This window comes from Chelonia mydas, chromosome 16 (genome assembly GCF_015237465.2).
Source record: "Chelonia mydas isolate rCheMyd1 chromosome 16, rCheMyd1.pri.v2, whole genome shotgun sequence".
Taxonomy (NCBI): domain Eukaryota; kingdom Metazoa; phylum Chordata; order Testudines; family Cheloniidae; genus Chelonia; species Chelonia mydas.
The window spans coordinates 23,330,507-23,358,244 of record NC_057857.1 but is presented as its reverse complement, the minus strand read 5'-3'; the positions used below and the strand labels follow the sequence as shown (position 1 = coordinate 23,358,244).

At 43.9% G+C, this 27,738-nt stretch overlaps 1 protein-coding gene across 10 annotated transcripts in view; it reads right to left on the bottom strand.

The window, feature by feature from the left end:
* SCAI (suppressor of cancer cell invasion) overlaps window positions 1-27,738 on the bottom strand; it is a 104,173-nt gene that overhangs the window by 31,552 nt on the left and 44,883 nt on the right. For all 10 annotated transcript variants that reach the window (XR_005222446.2, XR_006286191.1, XR_006286193.1 and 7 more), the window contains 6 exons: window positions 26,181-26,312; window positions 5,748-5,843; window positions 4,982-5,068; window positions 3,591-3,689; window positions 1,845-1,941; window positions 45-143 (listed from right to left, as the gene is read on the bottom strand). Coding sequence is in view for 5 of the 10 variants with exons in the window: in XM_037879376.2 (XP_037735304.1) it covers window positions 45-143; window positions 1,845-1,941; window positions 3,591-3,689; window positions 4,982-5,068; window positions 5,748-5,843; window positions 26,181-26,312 (610 nt within the window). In the remaining 5 variants the exon portion in view is untranslated. The remainder of the gene's footprint in view (window positions 1-44; window positions 144-1,844; window positions 1,942-3,590; window positions 3,690-4,981; window positions 5,069-5,747; window positions 5,844-26,180; window positions 26,313-27,738) is intronic.

Sequence of the window (27,738 nt, the reverse complement as noted above, 5' to 3'; positions counted from 1 at the left end):
ACTTTCCAACAAACTGCAGAGACCAAAGTTTCCTTCACTCTCACCTCAACAAAAGCCGCCACCTCTTGAAGAACCAGGTTCCACTCCACCTGGTCCTCAGTGTTAAAGCGGTGAGTGTAATCTTCAATTTCATCTGATAATTCCTGAGGTAGAAAGTCCAAAGGAAGAGGAATAATGAATAACTCTTTTGGAAAGTAAGGCAGTCACCTCCCATAAATAAGGCGGTCTCAGCACTTCAGGGATGAGACATCTAAGCAATCTAATTATGGAAGTTTTGATGGTCATTACCCACATGACCATATCCAATCTGGAACATGGCCAAAAAGGTTGGCCAGTATGTGCTACTTCAGGAGCCAGGACTCCAGGTACCCTTACTTTGCCCTCTGAGAACACAAATACCTTTCAACAAACCCAAGAGCAAGGGATAGCACTCATTTACTATCACAAGTGCTGACTCAAATCTAAGGTTACAGATAACTTTCAACAAGTTCAGGAAGTGAATGGCCTGTCCTTTCCCGATGCCTCCTCTGCTAGTCTGTGCTGTGCAGCCCTTTGGTGTCTGTCCCACTGGATCCAGACAGGCAAAGAGCAATGCAGCCTACACAAAACAGTCAACACCAGGATGTGGCTTGCAGCAGTGTAGGAAGGTTTGTAGTGGTAAACACCCATTTTTTCATGCTTTGTGTGTATAAAAAGATCTTCTATACTTTCCACAGTATGCATCCGATGAAGTGAGCTGTAGCTCACGAAAGCTTATGCTCAAATAAATTGGTTAGTCTCTAAGGTGCCACAAGTACTCCTTTTCTTTTTGCGAATACAGACTAACACAGCTGTTACTCAAACTTGGGGAAGTTTGGCGTTCCTGTCATTACTCTTTGGAAAGCAAGACTGTCGTCAGAAACAGCCATCCAACTGCAGACACCCATGCCTACTTGGATGGTTTTCCCTTAATATGAAGTCTCTTCAAGTGGAAATCAGCAGGTCACTGGAGCGTAACATTTTCCCTAAACACAATAAAGTATCTAATTTGGTCCTGGATATTCCCTCAACTCCAAACATACTGAAGATGGATTACTGCTTGATGACATACCCTGGTCTGTATCCTAATCCCTATGTATCTATTGTCCCCCGAAGTCTGAAGCAGTTCTGAAAGGTAAGTCTTTCCGTCACCCCCACCATGCGCGCACACAGACTCTATAACTTTCCTGTCCCTTAAAGTCTCAAGTCTTTCCCAATCTGGTTTCTGGAAGTGCACAATAGATTCTTCTCATTTGCAAGAAACACCTCACAGACTCCAGGTACCAGACTGGAAAGGAACACAGCACTGTGCTGAGCAGAAGGGCTAGAATCAAAATGAGAGGGATTTCATGGAGACTTTTGAGGTCAGAGAGAGGTGGGAGCTACTGGCAGGGGAGGAGGGAGGTGCACAAGGCTAGAGAGAAGACCCCCAAAGCATTCAGACAGCTGAAACAAGTGTGATATTCACATCCACACTGTCTGGGGTTTATCCAAACCCCACTTAATGAGATCTGCCTTCCACCAATAGCAAAAACCACTCTTTGGTCAAGGGCTCGGGTCATTTACGTCTACATGATGCACAGAACACCAAAACACATTAGGATGTTGTTCCTCCCACTGCAGCTCCCAAGGCCAGATTTAGTTAAAGCTGTATGATTAACAGGAACAGCAGCAGCTGAGATCTTATGTGTGAGATTTCAACTGAAAGAGACATATCCTGCATGCCATAATATCCTACTACATGCAGAAAGAATAGCTCTCCGTGACTAGTGGCCTGTATTGCATGGGCATGTAAACTTTCCATTGTCCTCATATCATTAATTTACCTTTACGAGGTCCTTCACAACATCCATTTTGTTGAGCAAAAGACAAACCACTATAAACCTTGCATAGTAACGCAGCTTCTTAACCACCAGTTCAGGCCTGAAAAATAAAAATAAAACAGCAATGCAGTGGTCATGGAAAGAGACGATCTGTGCTAACCCGAGCATGAATTCAAGCAATGTAGGAGCTGCTCTAATTTAGACCTGCTGGGCATAATCCCTGAAGGGCCCCACACATCAGCTAAGGACCAGCAGAGCTCTGTGCTGCCTCGCACACATCCCCTACTCAAATGTGGGATGTGGATGGGTGGTGCAGGAGTTGGCTCTACTGGCTTTCTGCCAGTTTATGGTCAGAACCTGTCTCCTTTGAGTTATCTGCTGATGGATGACAAATGAGAATCTGGACCACTGAGTCAAACCATCAGAGAGAACAAAAGATTAAACATCTGTAAGTTCAATTATGGGACATAATGTCTAATCACATTTTCACCTTTGTAAAATAAATCTGCCACAGTATTTAAAGGGGACATCTCTGCCAAGCACATCTAGTCTGAAGGAGCTCGGACACCCCGACCGGAGTAAGGAGATTCTCCAAGGAAAAATAAGCTAAGATCTGAGGCCAACAATAAAAGACACTAAAACGGTTGTTTAGTCTATCTGCAGACTTTCAGAGGGTATGCTCAGAAAATCAGTAAGTCTCTAGGCTCTGCTAACCAAGTCCAAAATGCTTGAGTGCCTGTAACAAACTTGGCAGGCAATTCTATATTGCAGTGATCCTCAGTATAAAACTCTCACAAAAATCAATCCAGATCACTTCTTCTCCAATTCTAACTAGCCACTGACCTCACCTCCCAGCCAGAGCACAGGACCGACAGCCAGAACCTCCTGAGTTCAGTGTCTGCTAATACTGAAAAAAGAAAAGCAGGACTTGTGGCACCTTAGAGACTAACCAATTTATTTGAGCATAAGCTTTCGTGAGCTACAGCTCACTTTATCGGATGCACTCAGTGGAAAATACCCACTGAATGCATCCGATGAAGTGAGCTGTAGCTCACGAAAACTTATGCTCAAATAAATTGGTTAGTTTCTAAGGTGCCACAAGTCCTCCTTTTCTTTTTGCGGATACAGACTAACACAGCTGATACTCTGAAACCTGCTAATACTGAATCCTCCTAGTCTCTTGGGAGCCTGACGTGTTAGACAACACCTCACAGCATCCTTCTGAATGAGCCCTGCTCCAGATGGCTCCCCACAAAAACGCATCTCTCAGGCTTTCTGGAATAGTTAATGGACAGGGAGGACCACATTACCCTAGTCAAGTGTGGTAAGGCTGCCAAACTGCCAACATCACTGCACTTCAGAGAAGTAAAAATAAAAAGACCTGTTATTTCCTCTACTTTGCTTCTGGATGAGCAAGTTAATCTCCCAGCTCTAGAACATTACGGGGGTATTCCCAGTGACAGCACTGATAACAAGGGCTGGGAAGGACACAGATGAGCAGCTGAAGGTCTTCCTTGCTGCTGAACCCAACTGCTAATCCCGCTAGTCTCCAGACATGGCTGGTGGTTCTACAATAAAGTGTTTAATCAGGGTTGCTAGGATTAACAATGACTTCCTCTGAGGAGCTGCTCTTACACCAGTTATTTTCCCTTAATCACACTTTAAAAATTCAAGGTTGCTTCTGCTCATCGCTCTAATCCTGAAAAAAAAAAAAAAAAAAAAAAGGGCAAGATGCTGGTGCAGTCATACCTGTCCTCTTTATTGACTTGGGAGTAATATGATCTCTGTCTAATAGCTGAATAGAAGGAGAAGGCCTCATTCAGGTAGCTGGTTTCAGACGTCCGCAGGCTATGGGAGAAACATATTACCTCACGGCTCCATGTATAGGTTCCTGCCACCCGTACCTCCCGCCACTGACACACAAGATGATTGAGTGGATAAAACATGCTCTCTCTCAAGTGAGTGCCACATTAAAAAAGCAAGTTTCCCAATCCCAACACATGATTGAAGGAGATTCCAGAGCTTCAATTTTATTTCAGACAGTCTAAGGAAGTAGCCAGCAACAAAGATCAGATGTCAGTACCTCATGCCCATATGTACAGGCGATATATTAACATGGAAGATTTAAAGGGAACAACAGTTTAAAATCCCAAACTAGTAACTAAATCACTATGCAAAGTCAATGCAACATATATGGAAAACTTTAAAGTGACCCTTGAGGTCGAAGAAGCAGACCTTTAGCACTGTCAATAAAACTAGCAGAATAATATTTGGGCATGAGGGTCATCTTTGGGATCCACTTTTTGATTCTGCAATGAATCTTCTTGGGTAACAAATGCTGTGAGTGGCCCCTCCTGAGGCCTTCTTGTACCACTCCTGAGGGCATGCCTACACTAGAAACATAAGTCGACCTAAGTAAGGTCGACTTACAACTACTGCAGTAATTACTATGGTGGTTCACATCCACAATACCCTCTTTCTGTTGGTGGTGCACATCCTCACTAGGAGTGTTTCCACAGACTAGAGAGGGGCAGTGACGGGGGCTGAGAGCCTGGCCAGCAAGGAGCCAGGCCAGCTGTTGGTCTGGGAACCAGAAGCGGGGATCCAGAGGGCACCTGTGCTCCGAGCTGGGAGGACACAGCCCAACTGGGAGCAGGGAACCCGGAGAACAGCTGGGCTCTAGCTGGAAACCCCACCGACCCCAGTGACAACTGGGCTTTCTTGTCAATTTCATGGTTCCAGTATGGAGCTGCAAAATTGACAAGAATGAGAGCCAACAGCAGATGTAAGTAATGCAGTGTCCACATGGACACTGCGACACCCTAACTACACGACATACATCCTCTACCTCTCGGGGAGGCAGAGTTATTATGTTGGTGTAAGAGGGCACTTACATCAGAGGGAGGAAGGCTGTAGTGTGTACCCTGACTAATTAGGTTGACGTAAGCTGCCTTATATCAATCCAACTCTATATTGCAGACAAAGGCTCAGTCACCTGAGAGTACACATGGTTCCTCTCAACCCCATCCTTCGCCACTGGCTCAGGAAGGAAATTGTTCTGGAACTATCACCATGTATGCTGCATGGGGCCATGAGCAACACCACTTGTCTCCAGCAGACACAGAAATAGATTCACTTACTAATAATGGTAGTAGAGCTGCCCAATCTTGGAGGCAATTTCCCCAATCTGCCACCTCTTCAATCCATATCGATTGTCCAGTACTTGTCTATTTCAAGCAAGAGAAAAAGAAGAGTATTAATATATCCCATGCATTTCCCAGAACAGCAACCCATCCAAATCCAAGTCAACACAACATTCTAAGACCAAATCCTGCTTGCCTTATTTACGTGGGTATTCATAACAGCCCTTAGAGAAAGTTTTATAATCTAACATGGCATTTACAAGCCAGCTCTGGCAGAGTTGTGCACACATTAGAAGGGGCACATCGCAAAACAAGGGATTTCACAGCCCCAAAAATGTGTGACAGCTGGAGGGATCGTGTTTCACAAATAATGTGAAAGAGGGTCACAGCTTCCTGAGAACACCCAAGAGAGCCGGGTACAGTGAGGTGTAAAAGGTCAGCTTGTGTAGCAGCAAGACATTGCACCCATTCTACATGGGCACACAGGTGCACTGCAGAGACCCTCAGCAGGTTAAGGCAGTGTGCATGTAAGCAGCCTAGGAGGTTTTGTTTTTTGTTTTTTAAAAAAAGGTTACAATAAGAAAAGATTATATGCAACATTTTTTGGCTTAAATTTTAAATTTAAACTCTTCAGGGCAGGGACTGTCCCTATTGTGCTGTCCCAGCACAGGATGAAACTCAGTCCAGGCCTCTGGGCACTACCATAATACAAAAAGAACACTGCAGAATTATTTGAAGATGGTTCTCAGGAGCATTTTCTTACCTATGCTGCTGTTGAAATTTCCAGAGTTTAGTGTAAACATCAAAGGTTCGCCCAAAATAGGACTGCCACTGCTTCTGCCCATACTGAGGCAAATCTCTGCAACAGACAAATGCAGAATAATTGCAGAATACATCAATCAGTCCAGAATATGAGATGCAAACTCGGTCAGAGATTTTTGTTTGGGTGGGGCATTGTTTTTTTTGTTTGTTTGTTTTAAAGTTAACATTTGTATTCTTAAAAAAAGGCTTGTGATTTTCTATGACCAGTCTACACCTGCAAGTTCATGTTCTCCCTCTGTGGGTAGACAAACTACACCACAGGCAGAAGAGGTCCTGGGTTCAGGCTGCAGGCCAGTACTTGGGTTCATACTTCCCACTGGCACTGCAGAGTTAGGGCAGGGGCACTTTGCTAGAGACACCACACTAAACTGGGTCAACTCATGAAGCAGCTTCTGCTGAGTGAGTCAGACAGACATGTATTCCCACACCCCTTATGCTCAGGCAGAATTATTTGGCCCCTGCATAGACAGGACTGGGCATTTCATTAACACTAACAATTCCCAGACAAACTTGGACAACAACATGAATATTTGCTAACCGTCAGTTTGTCACCGATTGAGAATGGGAGAGAAGGGCAGAGTAATGCAGAGATCTGGTGCCTTTAACTGCCTGGCATCATTACCACCCACCCCATGCAATGTCATATAATCTACAAGGCAACACTAGAATCAAAGGCAGGAGGAGGATAGGCTGGCATCAGCTAGCATTCACCAGTCTTTGGGACATAGCCTTTTGGGGGCTAAGAAGATATTTTTGCCTCTGAGAGCAAAGACTAGTAGCAAAGAGCTACTACCTTTCTTCAAAATCACCCACACAGCACCACTCCAAACACACTGCCCTGCACTGGAGTATAAACTCATTTTCACCGCACAAACGCACACAACTCTCCCAGCACAACACATCCCACACACAAATCAAACCACCAGTATACACAATAACCCCCAAAATCACTCTGAAGCCTAGAATGTTTATTGGGTCACCATGAAGTGATGGAAAACAGCTACCAGTACAGCTGAGAGCTTTTTTTGCTCAGAATATCACCAGATTCAGTCTTCACTAGGATTCAGTCTGTTACCACCCAATTTTAAGTTCTCAGTCATTTTTGGTTTTTTGTTGTTTTTAAACTCAACTTTATGAATTACACCTGTGCAACAGCAAAGGCTTTTAGCTACCAGTACATCACTATAGACTGTGCATTTATAATACATACAACATATTATTATGATGTACTTGCCTCATCCTGCTATGCCTGGAATTAGGGGATGGCTGCTACAATATGCAAGTACAGCAACAGCTGGAGGGAGCTAATGCCATGTGTGAATTCACAGAATGTGTTTACACGAAGTAGGCTGGTGGGCTGTGCAGATGCAGACACACATGTGCATGTGTATAGATGCATGATTTGGAGTGGAAAGGAATTCATGTTTTCCAAGCTCCGGAACTGTGCCTTTTTACCACAAGGTGTCAGGTCTCTTGACATCAGCAAAACACAAGACACTCTCTACATATTTACGGTAACCCTGAAAACAACTCCCAAAGGAAACGGCAGAGTTCTTGCAGCTCCTATGCTCACAAGTAGGCAACTGGAAACTGCAACAAAAGCAGTTATATGCACCAAATACTAAATGAGATACTAAATATCATCCACAGTCAGCAACATGCTGCGGAGACTTCAGTTCTGCCCCAAAAAAGAGGAGATTTTGGTACAACACATCATTGTTTGGTTACTCTTAGACACTATGTTACGCAGCCTCTATTACTGTTGGCAGAAAAGGGAAGTTAATGGTCCGTGAAATAAAATTAAATGGTCCCCAGTGATTGCCCCATAAGCCAAATCTCCTTGGAGCTTGTGCTGTGTAAGGGCAACTTTGGTATGAAACAATTGTTTATAGACCCCTCCCCCTAAACTACAAAAGGCAGGCCCATTTTCCAAAGCCTGTTCTATTCCAAGGCAGAGAGAATATTGATTTAATTCAAAGCTCCTGTGGACGTCAGACGGCATTTTTTAATACACAAAAGGGATTTAAGAGGTTACGCAGAGAAATTGCCGTATATTTCCTCCGGGGAACTTCTGCTATAAAATGCTATAACAGGCTATCAAAGCCAGTTCACCTGGAGACTCCGTTCCCACTTCCCCATAGCACTAAAGGAGATTCACCCTTCTAGCTGCAGACATACACTAACTGGCTGGGAGCACAATGCTTAGTGTACACAAAAGGACATGGAATGTCAGATAGAATGAGGGGGCCACAAATCGCATTTCACTGAGATTTAACGTGACAACAATATTTTGGCCGTGACAACAATATTTTGGGATGCCATGACAATGTCTCCAAAAATAAGCAATTAGGGCAAATCAAGAATAATCCAATTCAAATCTTAGATTAGACAAATGGCTCTCTCCATTCTTCATCAAGGGCTCAATCCTGCAAGGCGACTGAGGCAGTTGAATACCTCTCAGTCTTAGGCCCTATGATTCCATACGCAAACCAGTTATCCAGGAGTCACTGGAGTCAGCTGGCATGTGCCCATACCCAACCCTCATCAGCTCACATTATAACACTACAGCACTTATATGAACAGAACAAAGGTGAGTGGGGTGACAAAGCATCACACTTACTATTGGAGACACCTATGCAAGAAACAAAATGGCAGAACTCACATTCCATGGGACATTCTGTGGAGGCAGAGTTAAGGTGGTTTTGCTACCTTTACTGTGAATTTCCATGTTTTTGAATATATTTGTTTGTAGCTACATAAGGATTTTAATCTTTAAATTCCCTAGACATGCTCCCAACCTTAATTTCACCCTAACAAAGAGCCTTTTGTGAGGGTATCACAAGCAGCTTGGCATGAACTCCAAGGAGAAGACAAAAATATCCTAGCTCCTTGAAGTCAACACATTCAACACAAACCTAGGGTGGAATTTCAAGACAGGCATACAGCCCACATGAAAAGCTACCCACATTTCAAGAAGGCATTGCATTTAGTTGTTTTTGAATCAGGTCAAGAATTTTCTTCAGGAGAACCCTATCCCAGATCAGTACATTGGCTCACCTACTTACTCTACATACGGAATAGCCGATCATATCTTCTATAAACAGAGACATTCTGAAGCCCCACCCCCAATAACAACTTCAAAAAGAAGGACAATTGCAACCTCCCAGGACCAAAGATCTTTAACAGAGTCCAGCAATGCCCATGAGATGGGCTGTTGCAACATGAGAAGGAAACCCCCTCACCTCTCCCTTGCCACTACATGGCCGATGACTAATTTTTACAGGAAGTCCCCCTCCCCTCACAGGCACCAGGGGAAGGGATGGCTACAGGAATGCAGCCTCTTGCTGATCATGCCAGGCTCTTTAGAAGAATAAAAAGGAATAAGGCAGCAGAGTGGGATTTCCACAGCAGAAAGGAGCAACATTGTTGTCTAATCTCTTTAACAGCACTCCAAGTGGGTTAGGAAATTAATATTGCTGTGCTTATCCGCCAGCTCTATTTCCCACACAGCATGAGGGAAACTGGCTGACTCATTTTATGCAAAGTGAATCAGTTATTGGCGTTATCCCTACCAGCCTGGAAAACCATTTCAACAGCTGTTGCTATCGTGATGCTGCTGATGCCTGAGAAGTTAGACAGGAATTGGCCAGAAAGCAGGTCCTGCCAGACTCCAGTTAGCTGCTCCTAGGGTCTGAAGCAAGTGGATGGAGTCAGGTCTGAATCGGATTCCATATGGTCACAGGGCCTACTGTGAGAAGCGTCATGAGCTTCGGGACACCTCATGCAATAAACAGGACAAGTTTGCTTCAGGAAGTCTTAATGAATCTTAACACTTGTTTTCTGAAGCATCATAATCCTTCCAAACTTTAAAGCATTCTCTCTGGCCACAGACTCCCCAGGTTGTCAAAGAATAGTTGTGGAGCATCAAAGCAAGCCCCTCGCTGCAATCCTCATGCTGCTTTATCCCCAGCCCCATCCTCCCCAGGGTTGAGAACATTCCTCACATCTATTGCAGTGACCGCCCCCGGCTCCAGCTGACCCAGCAGCAATTCTGCCCTACCAGGCCAGGATGACAGGTTAGTTTAAGCAGGAGGCTAAAGTGGGGAGATCCTAGAAGAAGCCCCCCTCCTCCTCCCCTCCCCCAAGTAGTCTTCACATTATTTTGGCCATTTCACATCCACCACAAAGTGAGCGGAAAATGTAGCTTTAAACAAGGGAAAAATCAGGCATTCACATACTACATTCTTTATTTGTAACACCCTGAATGTGTGGGTCACCCCTCACTTTTCTGTACATGTTGCATCTCTGTGCAAGTCTAAGCATTCCTATAAAATCCAAAGTTTCCTGGCTACTTCCGTGCTTTGGATTCCCTCTGATTAATGACCTATTACAATACTTCTGTCCTTGCAGCATGTACATGTTGGGCCACTATTACTTACAGAAACTCCTGTGTATCTGCACATTTACATTACAAGCCGCAGGCAAGCCTAATCACAGCTGGCACAGCCAGGTACCATGCCATTCCTGGGTTCCCCTGGGAACAAGGAGGGTCTCCATGGAAACTGACACCAGCACTTTTGATAACACCCGAACAGCATAATAGAATTTCATTTGTGACAGTACATCACCACAGCACCGCCAAACACTGTTCTGCAGGGAAGAGCAGCTCTTTGCCATCACCACCCTCTCACCCATTTGTTGCCTTGTGATCTACACATCATTCATGCTGCCTTCCTCAGGAACTGCCCTCATCAGTTTCATCAGGAACTTTTTGTTTGGGTGTGCAAGACGGGAAAGAGGAGGATAAGTACTATTTAATTACACACAACTATTATGGTAAGCTCTTTTGAACATAACTGAAATCTCAGGACGTGCAGATTTGCCTTATTTGCTGAGAAAGGATTAGATATTCTGATGTTTAATCAATCTTAATATTCTGTGGACGGGCTGTTTGGTAGTTCCTCCTTCTCCCCTACCCACTCAAGCAGACAGGGACTATGTGACCCAGCTAAAAGAGAGATGCACAATATGAAAGAAAACTGGATACATTATGGAAAGGTGTTGTGCTATTTCAGGTACTATAACAGGATAACGGCCCTTAGCAAAGGGAAGGCATAATGGGAATCAACGACAACCTGTTACTTTCCTTCCCCATAGCCATCTCCCTCTTCTCCTCCTCACCTCTCTCCAGGTACCTAACCCTGAAATGCACGCCATCCAAATCACAGTGCAGGATGCAGAAGTGAGACAGATTTGCCATATGGGATGGATAGTGCAAAGAAAGGAGTATCCCAGCCACTGAAGGATAGGCAAAATATGCTGAAGGGATTGACTAAGAACAGTGAAAAGACATTCAGTCATTATCTAGAGTTTGCTACTAAGCCCTCCAATTTTAATGGTAAAAAAATGCCTTTAAAAATTCAGATTTTAAATCTCTCTAACGTTAAATAGGAATGAGTGAAATCCCACAATTGCTCCTGGGGCATGGCACACACTATGGGTGTAGTCTGTTGGTCCGTGTACTGCACTGGGACAGATGATGGATAAAGTTGCAGTGAACTTTCGGCCCCATGTGGAAGTTTTCCCCAGTTCTTGCTATGACCTGCTTTAAGAGGTATATCACTTCATCTTGTGTGTTCAATAATTCATTTTCCATCAGCGGTTCCAACCACATTGCTGACAGAGGCCAGAGTTGCACTGGTTGAAAACGAGTTAAGGAATATTCCTTTTGGGTAACCCCACATGGAAGCTGTCACAGAGGGACATGTCTCAGACTGAATAAAAGACCTACAAAATCCAGGGTGATTCTCAGCAGGCCTGCAACAGCAATGTGAGGAGCAAATGCTACACTTGAATTTAACAGAGAAGCTTTCCAGAATGATGTGTAACACTTTTTTTTTTTTTTTTTTTGGGGGGGGGGGGGGGGGGGAGTGTGTGAAGGTTTATGTGCTTGTGCTTGTCTGTTCACAATCATACAGTCACTCAGCCAGGACCACCTCTTGCCTCCCATACCCAGATACCAGGACTATGCAGTAACTCGCCAAGGGGCGCAACCTCCTCACCAACAAGCCACTGTGAGCTAGAAACAGCACCAGCAACATCAACAGCACTGCTTCAGTGAGTCGGGGGGGAGCACCCCAGATCAGAGGCTGGCAAGACCCTGATTCCATAATCTCACGGGGGAGGAAGGTTCAGACAGTAGAAGTACTACAGCCTGACCCTCCTGCACCACACAAGCAAAGAGCCCTCCTCCTGAGACACACTGCCAGCTGGCTTAAGGAGGATGATCTGGAAGGGGAAGACGGGAGCACAGCCTTTGATGGGTCCACATCAGGAGCAACTTAGGGAGGAGATGGACCTGTATGAAGGTGAGGGGTGGAGTGTTTGCAAGATTCATAGATACTAAGGTCAGAAGGGACCATTATGATCATCTAGTCCGACCTCCTGCACAACGCAGGACACAGAATCTCACCCACCCACTCCTGCGATAAACCTCTCACCTATGTCTGAGCTATTGAAGTCCTCAAATCATGGTTTAAAGACTTCAAGGTGCAGAGAATCCTCCAGCAAGTGACCCGTGCCCCATGCTACAGAGGAAGGCAAAAAACCTTCAGGGCCTCTTCCAATCTGCCCTGGAGGAAAATTCCTTCCCAGCCTCAAATATGGAGATCAGCTGAACCCTGAGCATGTGGGCAAGACTCACCAGCCAGATACCCAGGAAAGAATTCTCTGTAGTAACTCAGATCCCACCCCATCTAACATTGGTCCTATTTACCATGAATAGTTAAAAGATCAATTAATTGCCAAAATCATGTTATCCCATCATACCATCTCCTCCATAAACTTATCGAGTTTAATCCTGAAGCCAGATAGGTCTTTTGCCCCCACTGCTTCCCTTGGAAGGCTGTTCCAGAACTTCACTCCTCTGATGGTTAGAAACCTTCGTCTAATTTCAAGTCTAAACTTCCTGATGGTCAGTTTATATCCATTTGTTCTTCTGTCCACATTGGTACTGAGCTTACATAATTCCTCTCCCTCTCTGGTATTTATCCCTCTGATATATTTATAGAGAGCAATCGTATCTCCCCTTAACCTTCTTTTGGTTAGGCTAAACAAGCCAAACTCCTTGAGTCCCCTTTCATAAGACATGTTTTCCATTCCTCGGATCATCCTAGTAGCCCTTCTCTGTACCTGTTCCAGTTTGAATTCATCCTTCTTAAACATGGGAGACGAGAACTGCACACAGTATTCCAGATGAGATCTCACCAGTGCCTTGTAGAACGGTACTAACTCCTCCTTAACTCTACTGGAAATACCTCACCTGATGCATCCCAAGGCCGCATTAGCTTTTTTCACGGCCATATCACATTGGTGGCTCATAGTCATCCTGTGGTCAACCAATACTCCAAGGTCTTTCTCCTCCTCCGTTACTTCTAATTGATGCTTCCCCAGCTTATAACTAAAATTCCTGTTATTAATCCCTAAATGCATGACCTTACACTTCTCACTATTAAATTTCATCCTGTTACTATTACTCCAGTTTACAAGGTCATCCAGATCCTCCTGTATGATATCCCGGGCCTTCTCTGAATTGGCAATACCTCCCAGCTTCGTGTCATCCTCAAACTTTATTAGCACACTCCCATTTTTTGTACCGAGGTCAGAAATAAAAAGTTTAAATAAGATTGGTCCCAAAACTGATCCCTGAGGAACTCCACTGGTAACCTCCCTCCAGCCTGACAGGTCACCTTTCAGTAAGACTCGCTGTAGTCTCCCTGCTAACCAATTCCTTATCCACCTTTCAATTTTCATATTGATCCCTATCTTTTCCAATTTAACTAAATTCCCCATGTGGCACGGTTTCAAACGCCTTACTGAAATCTAGGTAAATTAGATCCAGTGCGTTTCCTTTGTCTAAAAAATCTGTTACTGTCTCAAAGAAGGAGATCAGGTTGGTTTGGCACGATCTACCTTTTTTAAAACCATGTTGTATTCTGTCCCATTTACCATTGACCTCAATGTCCTTAACTACTTTCTCCTTCAAATTTTTTTCCAAGACCTTGCATACTACAGATGTCAAACTAACAGGCCTGTAGTTACCCGGATCACTTTTTTTTCCTTTCTTAAAAATAGGAATTGTGTTAGCAATCCTCCAATCATACGGTACAACCCCTAAGTTTACATATTCATTAAAAATTCTTGCTAATTTTGTGTGCCAATTCCTTTAATATTCTTGGATGAAGATTATCTGGACCCCCCGATTTAGTCCCATTAAGCTGTTCGAGTTTTGCTTCTACCTCAGATATGGTAATATCTACCTCCATAGCCTCATTCCCATTTGTCATGCTAACATTATCCCTAAGATCCTCTTTAACCTTATTAAAGACTGAGGCAAAGTATTCGTTTAGATATTGGGCCATACCTAGATTATCCTTAACCTCCACTCCATCCTCAGTGTTTAGCGGTCCCACTTCTTTCTTTGTTTTCTTCTTATTTATATGGCTATAAAACCTTTTACTATGGTTTTAATTCCCTTTGCAAGGTCCAACTCTACTTGACTTTTAGCCTGTCTCACTTTATCCCTACATGTTCTGACCTCAATAAGGTAGCTTTCCTTGCTGATCCCTCCCATCTTCCACTCCCTGTATGCTTTCTGCTTTTTCTTAATCACTCTCTGAGATGCTTGCTCATCCAGCTTGGTCTACAACTCCTGCCTATGAATTTTTTCCCCTTTCTTGGGATGCAGGCTTCCGATAGCTTCTGCAGCTTTGATTTAAAGTAATCCCAGGCCTCCTCTGCCTTTAGATCCATAAATTTTTCAGTCCAATCCACTTCCCTAACTAATTTCCTTATTTTTTAAAAGTCAGCCCTTTTGAAATCAAAAACCCTAGTCGCAGATTTATTTTTGTTTATCCTTCCGTTCAGTTTGAACTGAATTAGCTCATGATCACTTAAACCAAGATTATCCCCTACAACCATTTCTTCTATGAGGTCCGCACTACTCACCAAAACCAAATCTAAAATGGCATCCCCTCTAGTCGGTTCAGCAACTACTTGATGAAGGAATCAATCAGCTACCGCATCGAGGAAAATCTGAGCCCTATTATTACCACTAGCACTCGTCCTCCAGTCTATATCTGGGATGTTAAAGTCTCCCATGATCATGCAGTTTCCATTAGTATTTACTTCATTAAAAACATTAAAAAGGTCTCTATCCATATCAGATCCCGGAGTTCTATAGCACACCCCAAGCACTATCCCAGGGGAGGCTCTAATAGTTTTCTTCCCCAATGTAATTTCTGCCCAGACAGACTGTCTTATCCATTCCATCGCTTCTTATTTCTTTACATTCTACCTCATCATTGATATACAATGCTACTCCACCACCTTTATTTCGGTCTTTCCTAAACAGCACATACCCTTCAATACCTGTAGTCCAGTCATGACTACTATTCCACCATGTTTCTGTTATCCCTATAATATCTGGTTACACTTCCTGCACCAGTAGCTCTAGTTCCTCCATTTTGTTACCTAGGCTCCTCGCATTGGTGTACAAACATCTTAATTTTTGCTGTTTGGCCTCGCTCACATTTTGTACCCTATTAGGCACGGTCATTCTACAGCCAGTATAACCTATTAGACTGGTATCCACACTGCCCTTCCTCCTTATACACATTCTCCTACCCACGGCTGTATCCTTTCTTACTTTGTTTTCTTCCCTCTCAATGCTAAAATCTGGCGTGGAGATTACCGGGACATCTCCCAACCATCTCCCCCAGATTCCTAGTTTAAAGCTCTCTTAATCAGTTGTGCTAGCCTCCATCCTAGAAGTCTATTTCCTTCCCTACTCAGATGAAGTCCATCCCGAGAGAACTGTCCTCTGTCCATGAATGCTTCCCAGTGGCCATACATCCTAAAGCCATCCTTATAGCACCACTGCCTAAGCCATCTGTTGATAGTCATAATCTTGTCACACCTTTGTTGCCCTTCTCTAGGAACAGGCAGAATTCCATAAAAGATCACCTGAGCCTCGATTTCCTTAAGCGTCTTCCCCAGCCTAGCATAGTCTCCCTTAATACTTTCCAGCGAGAATCTAGCCGTATCATTTGTTCCCACATGAAGGGTAATTAGGGGATTCTTTCCTGCTCCCTTTAGGATCCCTTTCAACCTCAGGTCTACATCCCGTATCTTAGCACCTGGAAGATAGCACACCCTTCTATTCTCTGGATCAGCTCTGGTTACAGGCCTGTCTATTCTTCTCAGTAAAGAGTCCCCGATCACATAGACCTGTCTTTTCCTGGTGACGGTGCTATTCTCCAGTCTATCCCCGGTGCCCTCTGGCTGCAAGTTCTTTCCATTCCTATTCTCCCTTGTAATCCTCTTCAACCCATCCTGTATCCTCCTGGGGCTCACATTTGGTTTAGTCTCCATTGACTCTTCCCCTTTTCGTATAGGACTAGCCGCTCTTCTCTTCATCCTTGCCCTTCCACCTTCAGTGACTACCTGCTGAGCCCCTTCTTCATTTTCCAACTCTGCAAACCTGTTCTTGAGCTCTATTTCTCCTTCACTAGCCCATCTTTTCCTCTGCCTGGTTCTTTTAGTCACATGCTTCCACTGACCACTTTCCTCACCCAGTCTCCCCTCAGAATTCCTCAGTCCTCCTTCCATCTGCAAATCTGAATTTTTCCCTTCAGACACCTCATGTCTTTGCGCCATAATCTGCTCGAACCCCTTTCTAAACTCAACCAGACTTTCCACCTGCGTCTCCAAACCTCAGATCTTTTCCTCCATCAGCTCTATCAGACAGCATTTCATGCAGACAAATTGCTTACCAGGTATCCCCTCCAGGATCGTGTACATACCGCAGCTTCTACATCCAGTCATCCTCATTGTGTCTTCCACTACATGGGTCACTCCCACTGCTGCCTCTGTATCTGTCATAGCCTTCCCACCTAAACCCTGTTAATCTGGGAAACACAAACCACACCAAAACACCACCACCCTCAGCAAAAACAAACCCCCAACAAGCACCACAAGACAAACTCCCCTTTCAAACTCCCCTGTTTACAGCTCTGTTTGCTGGCTCCTGTGCCGCTGCCTAACTGGCTGGCTCCCTTTTCGGGCCCCTAGTCAGAGAAGCCAAGGGTTGCCAAGTGGAGTGAGGACAAAGTAGATGGAGGAGTGTTGCACAGCATGCAGCTTAGGCTCAGAATGGGAAACAGAGAGACAGTTGGGGATGGGGGTTGGATAGTGAGGGAGGGAAGTTTGATTTTGGAAGGAAGCAGGAACTGGAAGGGATTTTGATGGGGTGGGAGTTGTATACACTTAGCAGCTCTGCACACAATTTAGTCACGTCTAGTTCTATTACCCTTGCCCACCTATCTCACTGGATTCCCTTCCCCACCCCACCCCACCCCACCCACCCACACTGTTGTAGCTCTGGTGTCCATCATTAGATTGAGCTTTAGGAGAGGAGCCCTGCCTTCCTAATACGTTTACACAGCAAATATGAGGAAATATAATATTAAGAGCCACAGCAGCCAGTATAGAACAAAATCAAAGAGGGTTTGATCTGAGTCCCTGAAAAGCAGTGTGCATCTTACTGGAATTCTGGGAGAAACAGGAAAATGCTACCATCTCTTCCAGTAAAGCATGTTCTTGCAGGCCACACAGTGAGCAAAACATCATTGCTAGACTGCAAGCTCCTCCAGGACAGCATCTTCTCACTTTCCAAAGCACTGAACTCAACAGTTAACAAGTGAGACTACTAGAAGCAATGAAGAGGCTGGAAATCCCACAGCTAGACACTTCCTAGCAGATTCCATCATTATTCCAAGACAAGGGAAAGCAAAGGGGAAACAGACTGGGACATCTGCAATTAATTCTCTTTTTAAATGTATAGCTAAGGATGTTTATTAAGGGAGGTAAGTGCTACAGACTTATCTTCCCCCCCCCACTCAAATACAAATAATTCTAGCAGCTATAGTCACAAAAAGGAAGCATCACCCTTACCTACTGGTAAGAGCATAATATATACTTGGGAGCAACAACCTTTATAACAGGTTTTTCTCAGTGCTGTATTTGGCAACTGAATTAGGAAGAGAGGAAGGAAATACTATAGAAACAAAGACGTGGCAGGCTGGGCTCTTGCCATTCTGGCAGCAGAAAGAGTGAAACAGCTGCCAACACACAGCCATAGGCTTGGCTTTCTGCAGTTCGAACGCCCAGAAGAATTTTCAGGAAGGAAACCCCCAGCATGAAACATTGTGTGGGTTAAGCCCCTGTCCACAAAGCAGCAGAAACCATTACCTTAGTCAAACAGCAGGTCAGGCATTTACCAATGCATACATTATCCTACAGGGAGGAGCCAGTGCTGAGATCAGGAATCAGGAGGACACTCGGCCTTTTCCAGGCAAGCCAGAACGGGACAGGTAACTTGCTCAGGAGGTACCATGCAGAGATATGTTACAGCAATGCTTCACCACAAACCCTAAGCCAACAGAAACTGCAGCTGTGAGGAGCACTGTGGGTGAAATGGTGATTGATTTCTGTGCAAGGGGAGACTGCATTAGTTGTGTATTTTACTTCAGATGAACCCATGCAGTGGCATATTCAAATACGACCAATGGTCACCTTGAGAAACAGTCTGAGCCTGGTGACTGGAGTCCATTCTCTTACATTGATTGCTCAAACCCATTGGTATTTTTCTACTTCCTAGCTGGGTGAGAAATAATTTCCCCCTGCATACCAGTTACAGTATCAAAATCCTGATCCTCTTTCAATCAGCTGGAAATTTAACACAGCATGTAGCTGTACCAAGGCTTTTTCAAAGAAAAGACACTTAATGGTACTGTAGCAGATCCCAGTGTCTGTCAGGTTCTGAGCCTGAACTTTCCTCAAGCACCAAGACACAAGAAGTTCTGATTTATTCCCTACAGGATCCAAGGGCTACAGCCACAAGCATGCTATGACCTGAGCATGACAGGATGGGACATATGGTGCCAGAAGCCAACTGAGAAACCTGGGACTCAGGATCTTTCAGTCCTGGTGTACCAGAGTATGCTTCCTTAGGATGCTGCCTAAGGTCAGGGAGGACTTTTGCTGGTCTACTTCCCATTTGCTTTATCACTCACATTTTGCAGCACAGGCTGTTTGTTTGGAGTTTGGAAATCCAATTAACACAGCAAATTGTAGGATTATCAATAGTTTATGAGAAATGGGAAAAGAACATCTTTACTAACCATCTGTGTTTGCATATCAGCAGTCCATGCAGCCCCCAACACACAGTATTACTCAGACCAGTAAGACACTGAATTGCCAGGGAAATAGTGGCTGTGGTAAGTGTTGCTCAAGAGATTCTACAAAGAAGTTAAGAAATAAAGCTTCTAACACAAACATCAGCCTAGAGGGAATTCCCTACATTCTGGAACAAGCATGCCCATGTCACATTCTGAGCGCTTGAACCACTATCCCACAAGCACCTCAAAATTCCTGAAGCATCTTTCACTGGTTTGGACAAGATAGCAAGACTTTCGACTTTACTAGCTGCTTTGGATAATTCTAGATTTGACCCTTGTCAGGGCTTGCTCTACAGATAAGGTTAGCTTGAGCAATGACCTTAAGCTGTGTCCTGGGCATGACCATGAATCTGTGCCAGCAGGAAATAACTCTGTACCCCTTAAAAACAAAGTAATCTCAAACATGGCCTGCATGTTATCTGAGGCACAAAAGAAAGTGGCTTGTCCCAAGGTCACATGGGAGTCATTAACAGAGCAGAGAATAGAACTTGGGATTCATGACTCCTGTTTCACCAACGTTTTAACTATTCACCATCACCACCGGATTCAAGATTGCCTCTCTGGATTGTGCAATTCTCTGCTACTGCAGACAGCCATTTAGGGTGAAGGTATAAAGTGAGGAACCTGAAGTCCACCGACAGCCACCAACCTAGGTGAGGACTAGGAGATTCACTCTGAAGCTATTTATTCGGCTAAAGGGGTCCCTGTTAAGTTGCACAAGCAGCTTTCCCCAAGGGTTGGGCTGAGAGCACTGATTCTCAGTTTGGATGGCCCAAGAAAAAAAACAAACGAACAAGTGGGGTTAGCTTCTGAACCCAGATAATTTGCATAGAAGTGCAGTTCCAATCCACCACCCAGCCCTTTACTCCACCTGGCTAGCTTCATGTTTGGAGATCTTAAGGTGTATTGTTAATGTGTTGGGGGAAAGCCCAGAAAGATGCAAGGCATAACCCCATTAAACCCAATTTAGGAGGCATAAATGCTGCTTTGCTAATTCGTTCTAACAACTGCTGAAAGGGATCACCATCTTTGCAATCTGCCAGCTCTCAGACCCCTCATACATTTGCTCAAGTTGTCCTGAACAATGCTGCTCACGTAACATCTCTTCCTGAAGGCACTGAAGACTGCCTCAGTAAGACTTGTATCAAATGTTTCACCAGACCTTCTTAGTGTCTGCATATTGGCTCCCCAGATTGAACCAGCTAGTATGCTGATCAAGTTGTGTGTGTTGTTTTGTTTTTTCAGTGAGGTCTTGGTAAGGTGTTCTTGAATGTCCAGGTGTGGTTCAGTGTAACACCTAAATACACAACTTTAGGTCATGGTCAAGCTATGTCATTCAGTAAAATGTCAAGCTGAACGTTGGCCTTTGTGTGGTTTATATGGAAACAGCTGGAATCTGTCTTTTTGGTACTTGGTTTAAAAGTTTCCATCTTTGACAACAGTGGGCCATCTCTCTCATCATCGCATTCAGGATTTCTTCTAAGTGACTGAAATCCTGGTCCCGCACAGCCAGACAGATATTCTGTAGCAGAGCATCATTCCCTGTATGGCTCATCTCATCTCACAAAGGATAGTCAGTCAGCTAAATGAAACTATGCATATAATCACTAGTATCATGAGACCGACCAACCCGGGCTCGCTGCTGGTCCTGTCCAACCTTGCCCCTTCTGACAGGAGGTGACAAGCTGCCTTGCAGAATCTACTCCTTAAGGTGCAAGATATGCCACATCTACCTGTTTAAAAGTGGTGAATGAATGAATGAATGAATATGTGAATAAATATAAAATTGAATGAAATGTTATAGCTATAACTAACTGCTTACTATGATTCTTTCTGTATTCTTTCTTTCTTTCTGTATTCACAATAAATGTGGCATTTTGCCTTATTCCCTTTAATAAGATCCTGCTGGTTTTTATTTTATTGGTATAACAAGACCAAAGGTCCATCCAGCCCAGTCTGCCAACAGTGGCCAATGCCAGGTGCCCCAGAGGGAGTAAACCTAACAGGTAATGATCAAGTGATCTCTCTCCTGCCATCTATCTCCACCCTCTGATAAACAGAGGCTAGAGATACCATTCCTTACCCATCCTGGCTAATAGCCATTAATGGACTTAACCTCCATGAATTTATCCAGTTCTCTTTTAAACCCTGTTATAGTCCTAGTCTTCACAACCTCCTCAGGCAAGGAGTTCCACAGGTTGACTGTGCGCTGAATGAACAACTTCCTTTTATTTATTTTAAAACCTGCTGCCCATTAATTTCATTTGGTGGCCCCTAGTTCTTATATTATAGGACCAAGTAAATCACTTTTTCATATTCACTTTCTCTATACCACTCATGATTTTATAGACCTCTATCATATCCCCCCTTAGTCTCCTCTTTTCCAAGCTGAAAAGTCCTAGCCTCTTTAATCTCTCCTCATATGGGACCCGTTCCAAACCCCTAATCATTTCAGTTGCCCTTTTCTGAACCTTTTCTAATGCCAGTATAGACGAACATGCTTGACTTCAATGTCTATGTAAATGCAATCAATAAAAAAACTGGACCTTCAAATACATCCCTGACCTGCTATATGTCAGCTGCTTTACCGCACACTAGAGAAGCGGAAGCCACACATTCTTCAGACTATGCAATCAGCCTAACTTTCATTTAAACCAGCAGACAAGGGTGTCAATTAGCAACATGCTTTCACTCTTGAAATACAGTCAGGCTCAAAAGGCATGTTGTCAGTTAGCAGAGACAGACATTATTCCTGAATTCATGTTACCTAAATCACAGTCTACAATTATTGCCTTTAACAACAAAACTCTGCAGCCTTGACCCTTAAAGCTGCACCCAGCTCACTTTTAAGCACACACAATGAGAAGATTGCTTTATATACTAATCAAAATGGTTTAAGAAGGTCAACACTAATAGAGTAGCCTAAGAAAAATATTTTAAAAAGCAAAGAAACTTGCTTTAGAAGGAGAGCGGCAGTACAGTCTCATGTAGTACTTCTCAGTCTGTCTGGGTCCACAACCTAAAAAAGGCTGAGGTCATCTTGCAAGCCACTGTGTCCAAAATCCTTTGGAGTCCGATTGTGGGATCTTGGTCTTAGAAAGAAGCAACAGGCTGTTTTTGGGTGCTGAAGCTTGAGTGTTGTGGAAAATGTCGATAGAGTATTGGGAGCTGTTGGTTTGGGGGTGGAGTATCAGTCTGCTGGAGTGGAACGGGGTGCTTGTTTCCTGTTCAGGTGCAGGAGAATAATACTTTCAGTGGTTGCAGAATTGGCTCTACAGTTCCTTGCAAATACATTTCTGAGCCCTAGTGCAGAGCAATGGGTGGTGTGAGGGAAGAAGAGAGCAAAGACGGATCGTTATATGATTGGGTAGGAATCAGTGAAAGCACAGAGCCAAGGTGGTGGTGGCAAAGGCGGCAGCAAGATGGGAGAGGGAGTGCCTGCAGGATTTCATTGCTCATGCAACTTTACTCCTTTGGTACTCACTTCCCACATTGCATCCTACTGACTGAGAAGTGCTGGGTTAGTCGTTACTGCACAGAACAAGGTGTCAAGGACTCTAGGTTCTATTTCTGGTTCTGCCCCAGACACAATGGGTGGCCTTCAGCAAGACCCTTAACCCTCCCTGTGCCCCACTTTCCCTCTTCAACAAGGGCAATATTTAGCTTCCACAGGCGTTGTGATGATTAATTCACTGACATTTGTTAAGCACTCTTTGATACTTATATATGCTGACTCAGAGAAGGACAAAGCATTAACACGTTTCTGGCTTGTACGTTGGAGCTAACAGTGTTTTATTGCTGATGTGCCAGGCAAACAGTAGCCACTAGAGAAGATGGAACTAGCCAGCAGACTGCTCCAACAGGAGGTTATAGATTCCACCTGGCAAAAGTCACGTAGCAGTCACCAGCTCTAATCAGATCTGTCAAAATGGAGCTTCAGCTGGCCAGATCAGTAGAAGAGATGCTGACCCATCTTAGAAGAAGGCTGCTCTGTGTGGCTCTCACACCCCTGTGATATTAATCTATGCTCCTGATATTTGGAGGATTGCTACGTAAGGGCTTGCCTACATGGGAAAGTTAGTGTGAAATATGGTAGGGTGTGAATTTAAAGCAGAATAACTATTGTGCACTAACTCCCCATGTAGACACCCATTCCACAATAAGTGCCTTTTTGCAATGTATGCTATGTAACAGATTTAAATTCACACCCTACCTAATTCTATGCTAACTTTCCAAATAGACAAGCCCTAAGCTCTTTCCGAGAAGTACAGGATGTGCAAATCTCACATTAGCAAGACAACCTGCTCAACTTCAGAGTGTTTTTAGCTAATGTTTCAGAACTGGTGTGTACCAGAGTTTCTTGGGAGCAAGGTGAGTGGAGCCGCTTTGCAAGATATTAGAGTCATTTTCAGTATAGTGCACATGCCACCTCATTACCACAGGGTTGTCAGCTACATTATTAAATTAGAATGGTGCCAGGGCAGCATGCAGGTGATCCTGTAAAAGACAGCTGCTTAACTGCCCCAGGTCTACTGTTGGAGAGGGGGCAGAGGGAGGGGTAGTTTGCGCTGGTAAGGAAAATGGCTGAAGGTTTGTTTTTAAAACATGTAATATACTGAATAAACACTGCTAATAGACATAAAAAGGCAAGTCAGAATTCAGAGCCATTAACCCTGACAGGCTCTTTTACTCAATAGCATAGCTAGAAATCTTTTCAGTTACGGCTTTAGGAAGAAAGACAGTTAGTGCCACTGATGCAGCCAACAACATGCAGGGAGAAGACTATGTATGTAAAGCAGGCTTTGAAAGTCACCTTGGCAATCGGGAGAAAACTGAGCATATTCAATAAGATACACTGCTAGCACACAATGGACTCTCCAGTACACATCTTCTACCTGAGCTGACTTAAAGAACAGAACTTATCAGTAACTAGCTTTTCATGGATTCCGTTTAAGCTTTATACTGCAGCTATAACACTTAGCACTCATTCAGTGCTTCACTTCCTAAGAGCACTTTACAAAAACACTACCTCATACACCACCACAACTCCCCTGGGAGGTAGGCAAAGAAATATTATTGCTTTCCTTTTATAGCTGGAGAACCTTGAGACACAGAGAGGTGATCTGACTTGTCCAAGGTCATACTAGAATCCTATGGCAGAGCTAGATAAGATTCTACTCCTATGTTCAAGCCATTAGACCACACTGCCTCTCCGATTGCCATACACCAGATCGGGAAAGAATTTTCCCCTGCAGGCCAGATTGGCAGTGACCTTTGGGTGTTTTAACCTCTCTCTGCAAGCGTATGGGTGTGGATCACTTGCTGGGATTATTTGGGTATAACCCATTGCAGGGGCCTCAGCGCCTTCTATTCTCTACCTGTGGTACACAGTAGTTAGGCTCCTGTGGGCTGTAATACTTGGGTCTAATTTCAGTTGTTGGAGGGTGTTAGTGGCCTGAGATGTAGAAGAGGTCAGACTAGATGATCTCGTAGTGTCTTCTGACCTTTAACTCTATGACTCTCTGGGTGGCTAACATTTGCAACACATAGTTTAATGCAAAAAAATATCTATTTAGAGAAACTCTGTGAAAGTGCACAATTGTTATGAGTCTCTTTAGTCAGGCTAGACTCCTAGAATTTGCCTGCACCTTTAAAAGTGTTCTGAACCCTGGGGTCAGTCAACAATCAGGCATGTGGAATTTCCACTCCAGCAAGTTTTAGGCATACTTACCCAGATGGGCACTATAGAAAACCATAAGTGCTGCACATGGAAATTGGATCTGCAGCTTAGTAGCTTCTTAGGCAGTGTGCATTTTTGAACTAGCCAAGTTAGTCGTCATTTGTTGAGCTCCAACAACACATTTGGCAAGGTAGAGAACGGAGAGGAGATGAAAGCCCTGCCCTCAAGGAGCTTACAATCTAAGCAAATACCAAAAAAAACCCCAACACACCCCCAACACCAATAATAAATTCAAAGGTAAGGAACGCAGTTACTCAAACCCTCCGCCCCTGCGCAATCTTTACATTTAATCTCCTTATAAAAGCAAAGGGAATGGAAAAAAATGATGTCCCTGAATATAAGGAACCAGAACTGGAGAGAGGAGCCCACAAGTGTCAGTATTTCTTAGTTCAGTTTTATAACTGTGAATTCAGGAAGCCCACTCACAAAGACACTTGTTATATAGCAGGAAAGAACAGAATCCCCTCTCCATCCACAGACTGTCAGTCATTTCCATTCCTGGCAACACACAAGAAACCCAAGTAGCCACACAGATTTCTGCAAAGGAATTTGTGGATGCAAGTTTATAGGCTGTCTTACTTAACAATAGGCCATTGGAGGGGAAGGTTAACACATTCCCACTTTAGTTCTGTAGTCCTACATCAGTAACTTTTACATCACATCAATGCAACCACACTAATTTGTTCTGTATAATTATGCTATGATAGACTAGCAGCGGCTCACAACCGTGTACAAATTGCATCAGCTCACAAGTGAATACAGGGACTGTCTTCTTTGCAATTTGTCTACACAGTGCCTTGTGCAGTTGGGCCCCTATTCTTTGTTGCAGGTCCCAAACCCTACTATAATACAAGAAAAACTACGGCCTTTCGTCTTCGACCATCAGATGCCCAGTGTAAACGGAGAGCTAAAATGATGGACCCAACTACATGCAGTAGCCTTCCACAGATCTAACTCCTTCTCAGAAGCCCAGGAAATGGCTGTGCAGCACTCCAGAGTGCGCACTGTTGTAGGAATCTGGAAAAGAATTCTTACAACAATAGAAGTGATAAAGTGGCCTTATACAGGAACTGGTCTCAGCTCCTGCAACTCGGAACAAAAATGTATGCAGAACCATAATACATGTGTATGCACAATCCTTTCCCTACCCCATACACATTTTAATTATTTTGTTTTAAAAACAAGAAATTACCATTTACTCCTGGTTTGCTGTACACACTGTATACTGTACAAACTTCAGCATTGTTCATGCACCAACATCTGGGTTACAATGTTGTCCCTAAGGAGAAAGAGGGTAATTTGCTGTTCACTTGTGTAGCACTATAAATCCACTAACCTTAAGCCATTGAAGAGCTGTTTAGATTTATCCAGTAGGTAACAAAAGTCTGTGACCGTTTTCCTCTCTCCCTGAGGGATATCATCTTCAGCTCCTCCAGATGACATGATTTCTTTTAGGGCAAATTCAGTCCTAGAATAAAGGCAAGATCTATATGAGATAAAGATTGAATGCAACTAGGAACTCAGCAGACAAGTTTAAGCATGATGGTTTCACAGGGATAACGAAACATATCAAACATGCAACTCTCCCACAGGTTACTTTCTTTGAGGCTCACTGAAAGTTACAATAGGAATATCAACTCAGGATCAGAAAACCCTAACAAAGCATGGGGATATTTACAGCATGGCTCACTAGTTAACAGAGCAAATGAAAATGGCATAATCATGAAATAAAATAACTGGTTGACAGAACTATTAACAACGAACCACAAATAAAAAGGATTGTGCGTAAACAAAACTTGATGTTGACAACTCCTCTCTCTAGGTTTGTCTATTAGCGAAGTGATGTGGTTGCCCCACAGCAATGTTTAGAGAGAGAAGAGACCCAGGCCCTTAATCTGTTTACTACATGTGTTGGCACACATTTCCTTTCACAGTTGTTGGAACCTGTAGTTCACTGTTCATCACTATAGGACAGCATGAGGACATCAGCTGTGTTGTCAGGAAGACCTCCCCAAAATGATGTCTGTTCCACTGCATTTCTTCTCTCTGTCAACTCTGTGGGCTGCAACCCCACAAGAAGACCTACACAAACACTGATTTTTTTTTTTATTATTCATCTGTGCACAACTTCATATTGTGCAAGAACTGTGTTCGTACACACAGTTATACCATAGCAAGGATCTATAGTGTGGCTAGACTTAAAACTGAGTAAAGGTGTAAAAGAGTTATAAGGATACAGTGATCTTTTTGGGAAACCCGTTTGAAATTAATGCACAGCAAGATTGTTGCTATGATCATCCAAGAGTGAACAGGGAGCTACAGGTTCTAATACCTGCAATAAGATGTGCCGCACTTTAAATGGCTAACCACTTTGGGGCCCATCTATGCTCTTTAGAAACTTTGTGTTGTGTAGGGTAAACACATGCCATTATTAGGAAAACAGAGAGAGGACCAAGTCTTTTTGGCATCTCTATGGAATCTGGCAAACTAATGGGGGTTTATTTTGCGGGAAGGGCAGAGATTTAAGATAAATTCCATTTGCACAGGAGCATTGTGCAATGACTGTATACGAGCAGCCATCTGCAACCCCCAATTCAGGCCAAGAGGTAGAAGGCCCGCCCTGTAAGTATGGCAAAAGGGAAACTTACATGCAGACACTGGAAAGTAACTGCAATTATTTTCCCATCAAACACCATGCCAAACCCTCAACTCAACCAGACTTTGGTTATACTTTCCTGTGACACCATTTCATGCACTGCCAAGTACTAAGCAAAATAGCAACTCCCTCCTTCACCTTTTAAGGGTCCGTTAGCAAACATGTCCCACCAAACAAGGAACTTTGTGTCTGCCTGTGTTTGGCAAGGGGCAGCGTAGCATGTACTCACTTTCCTCTC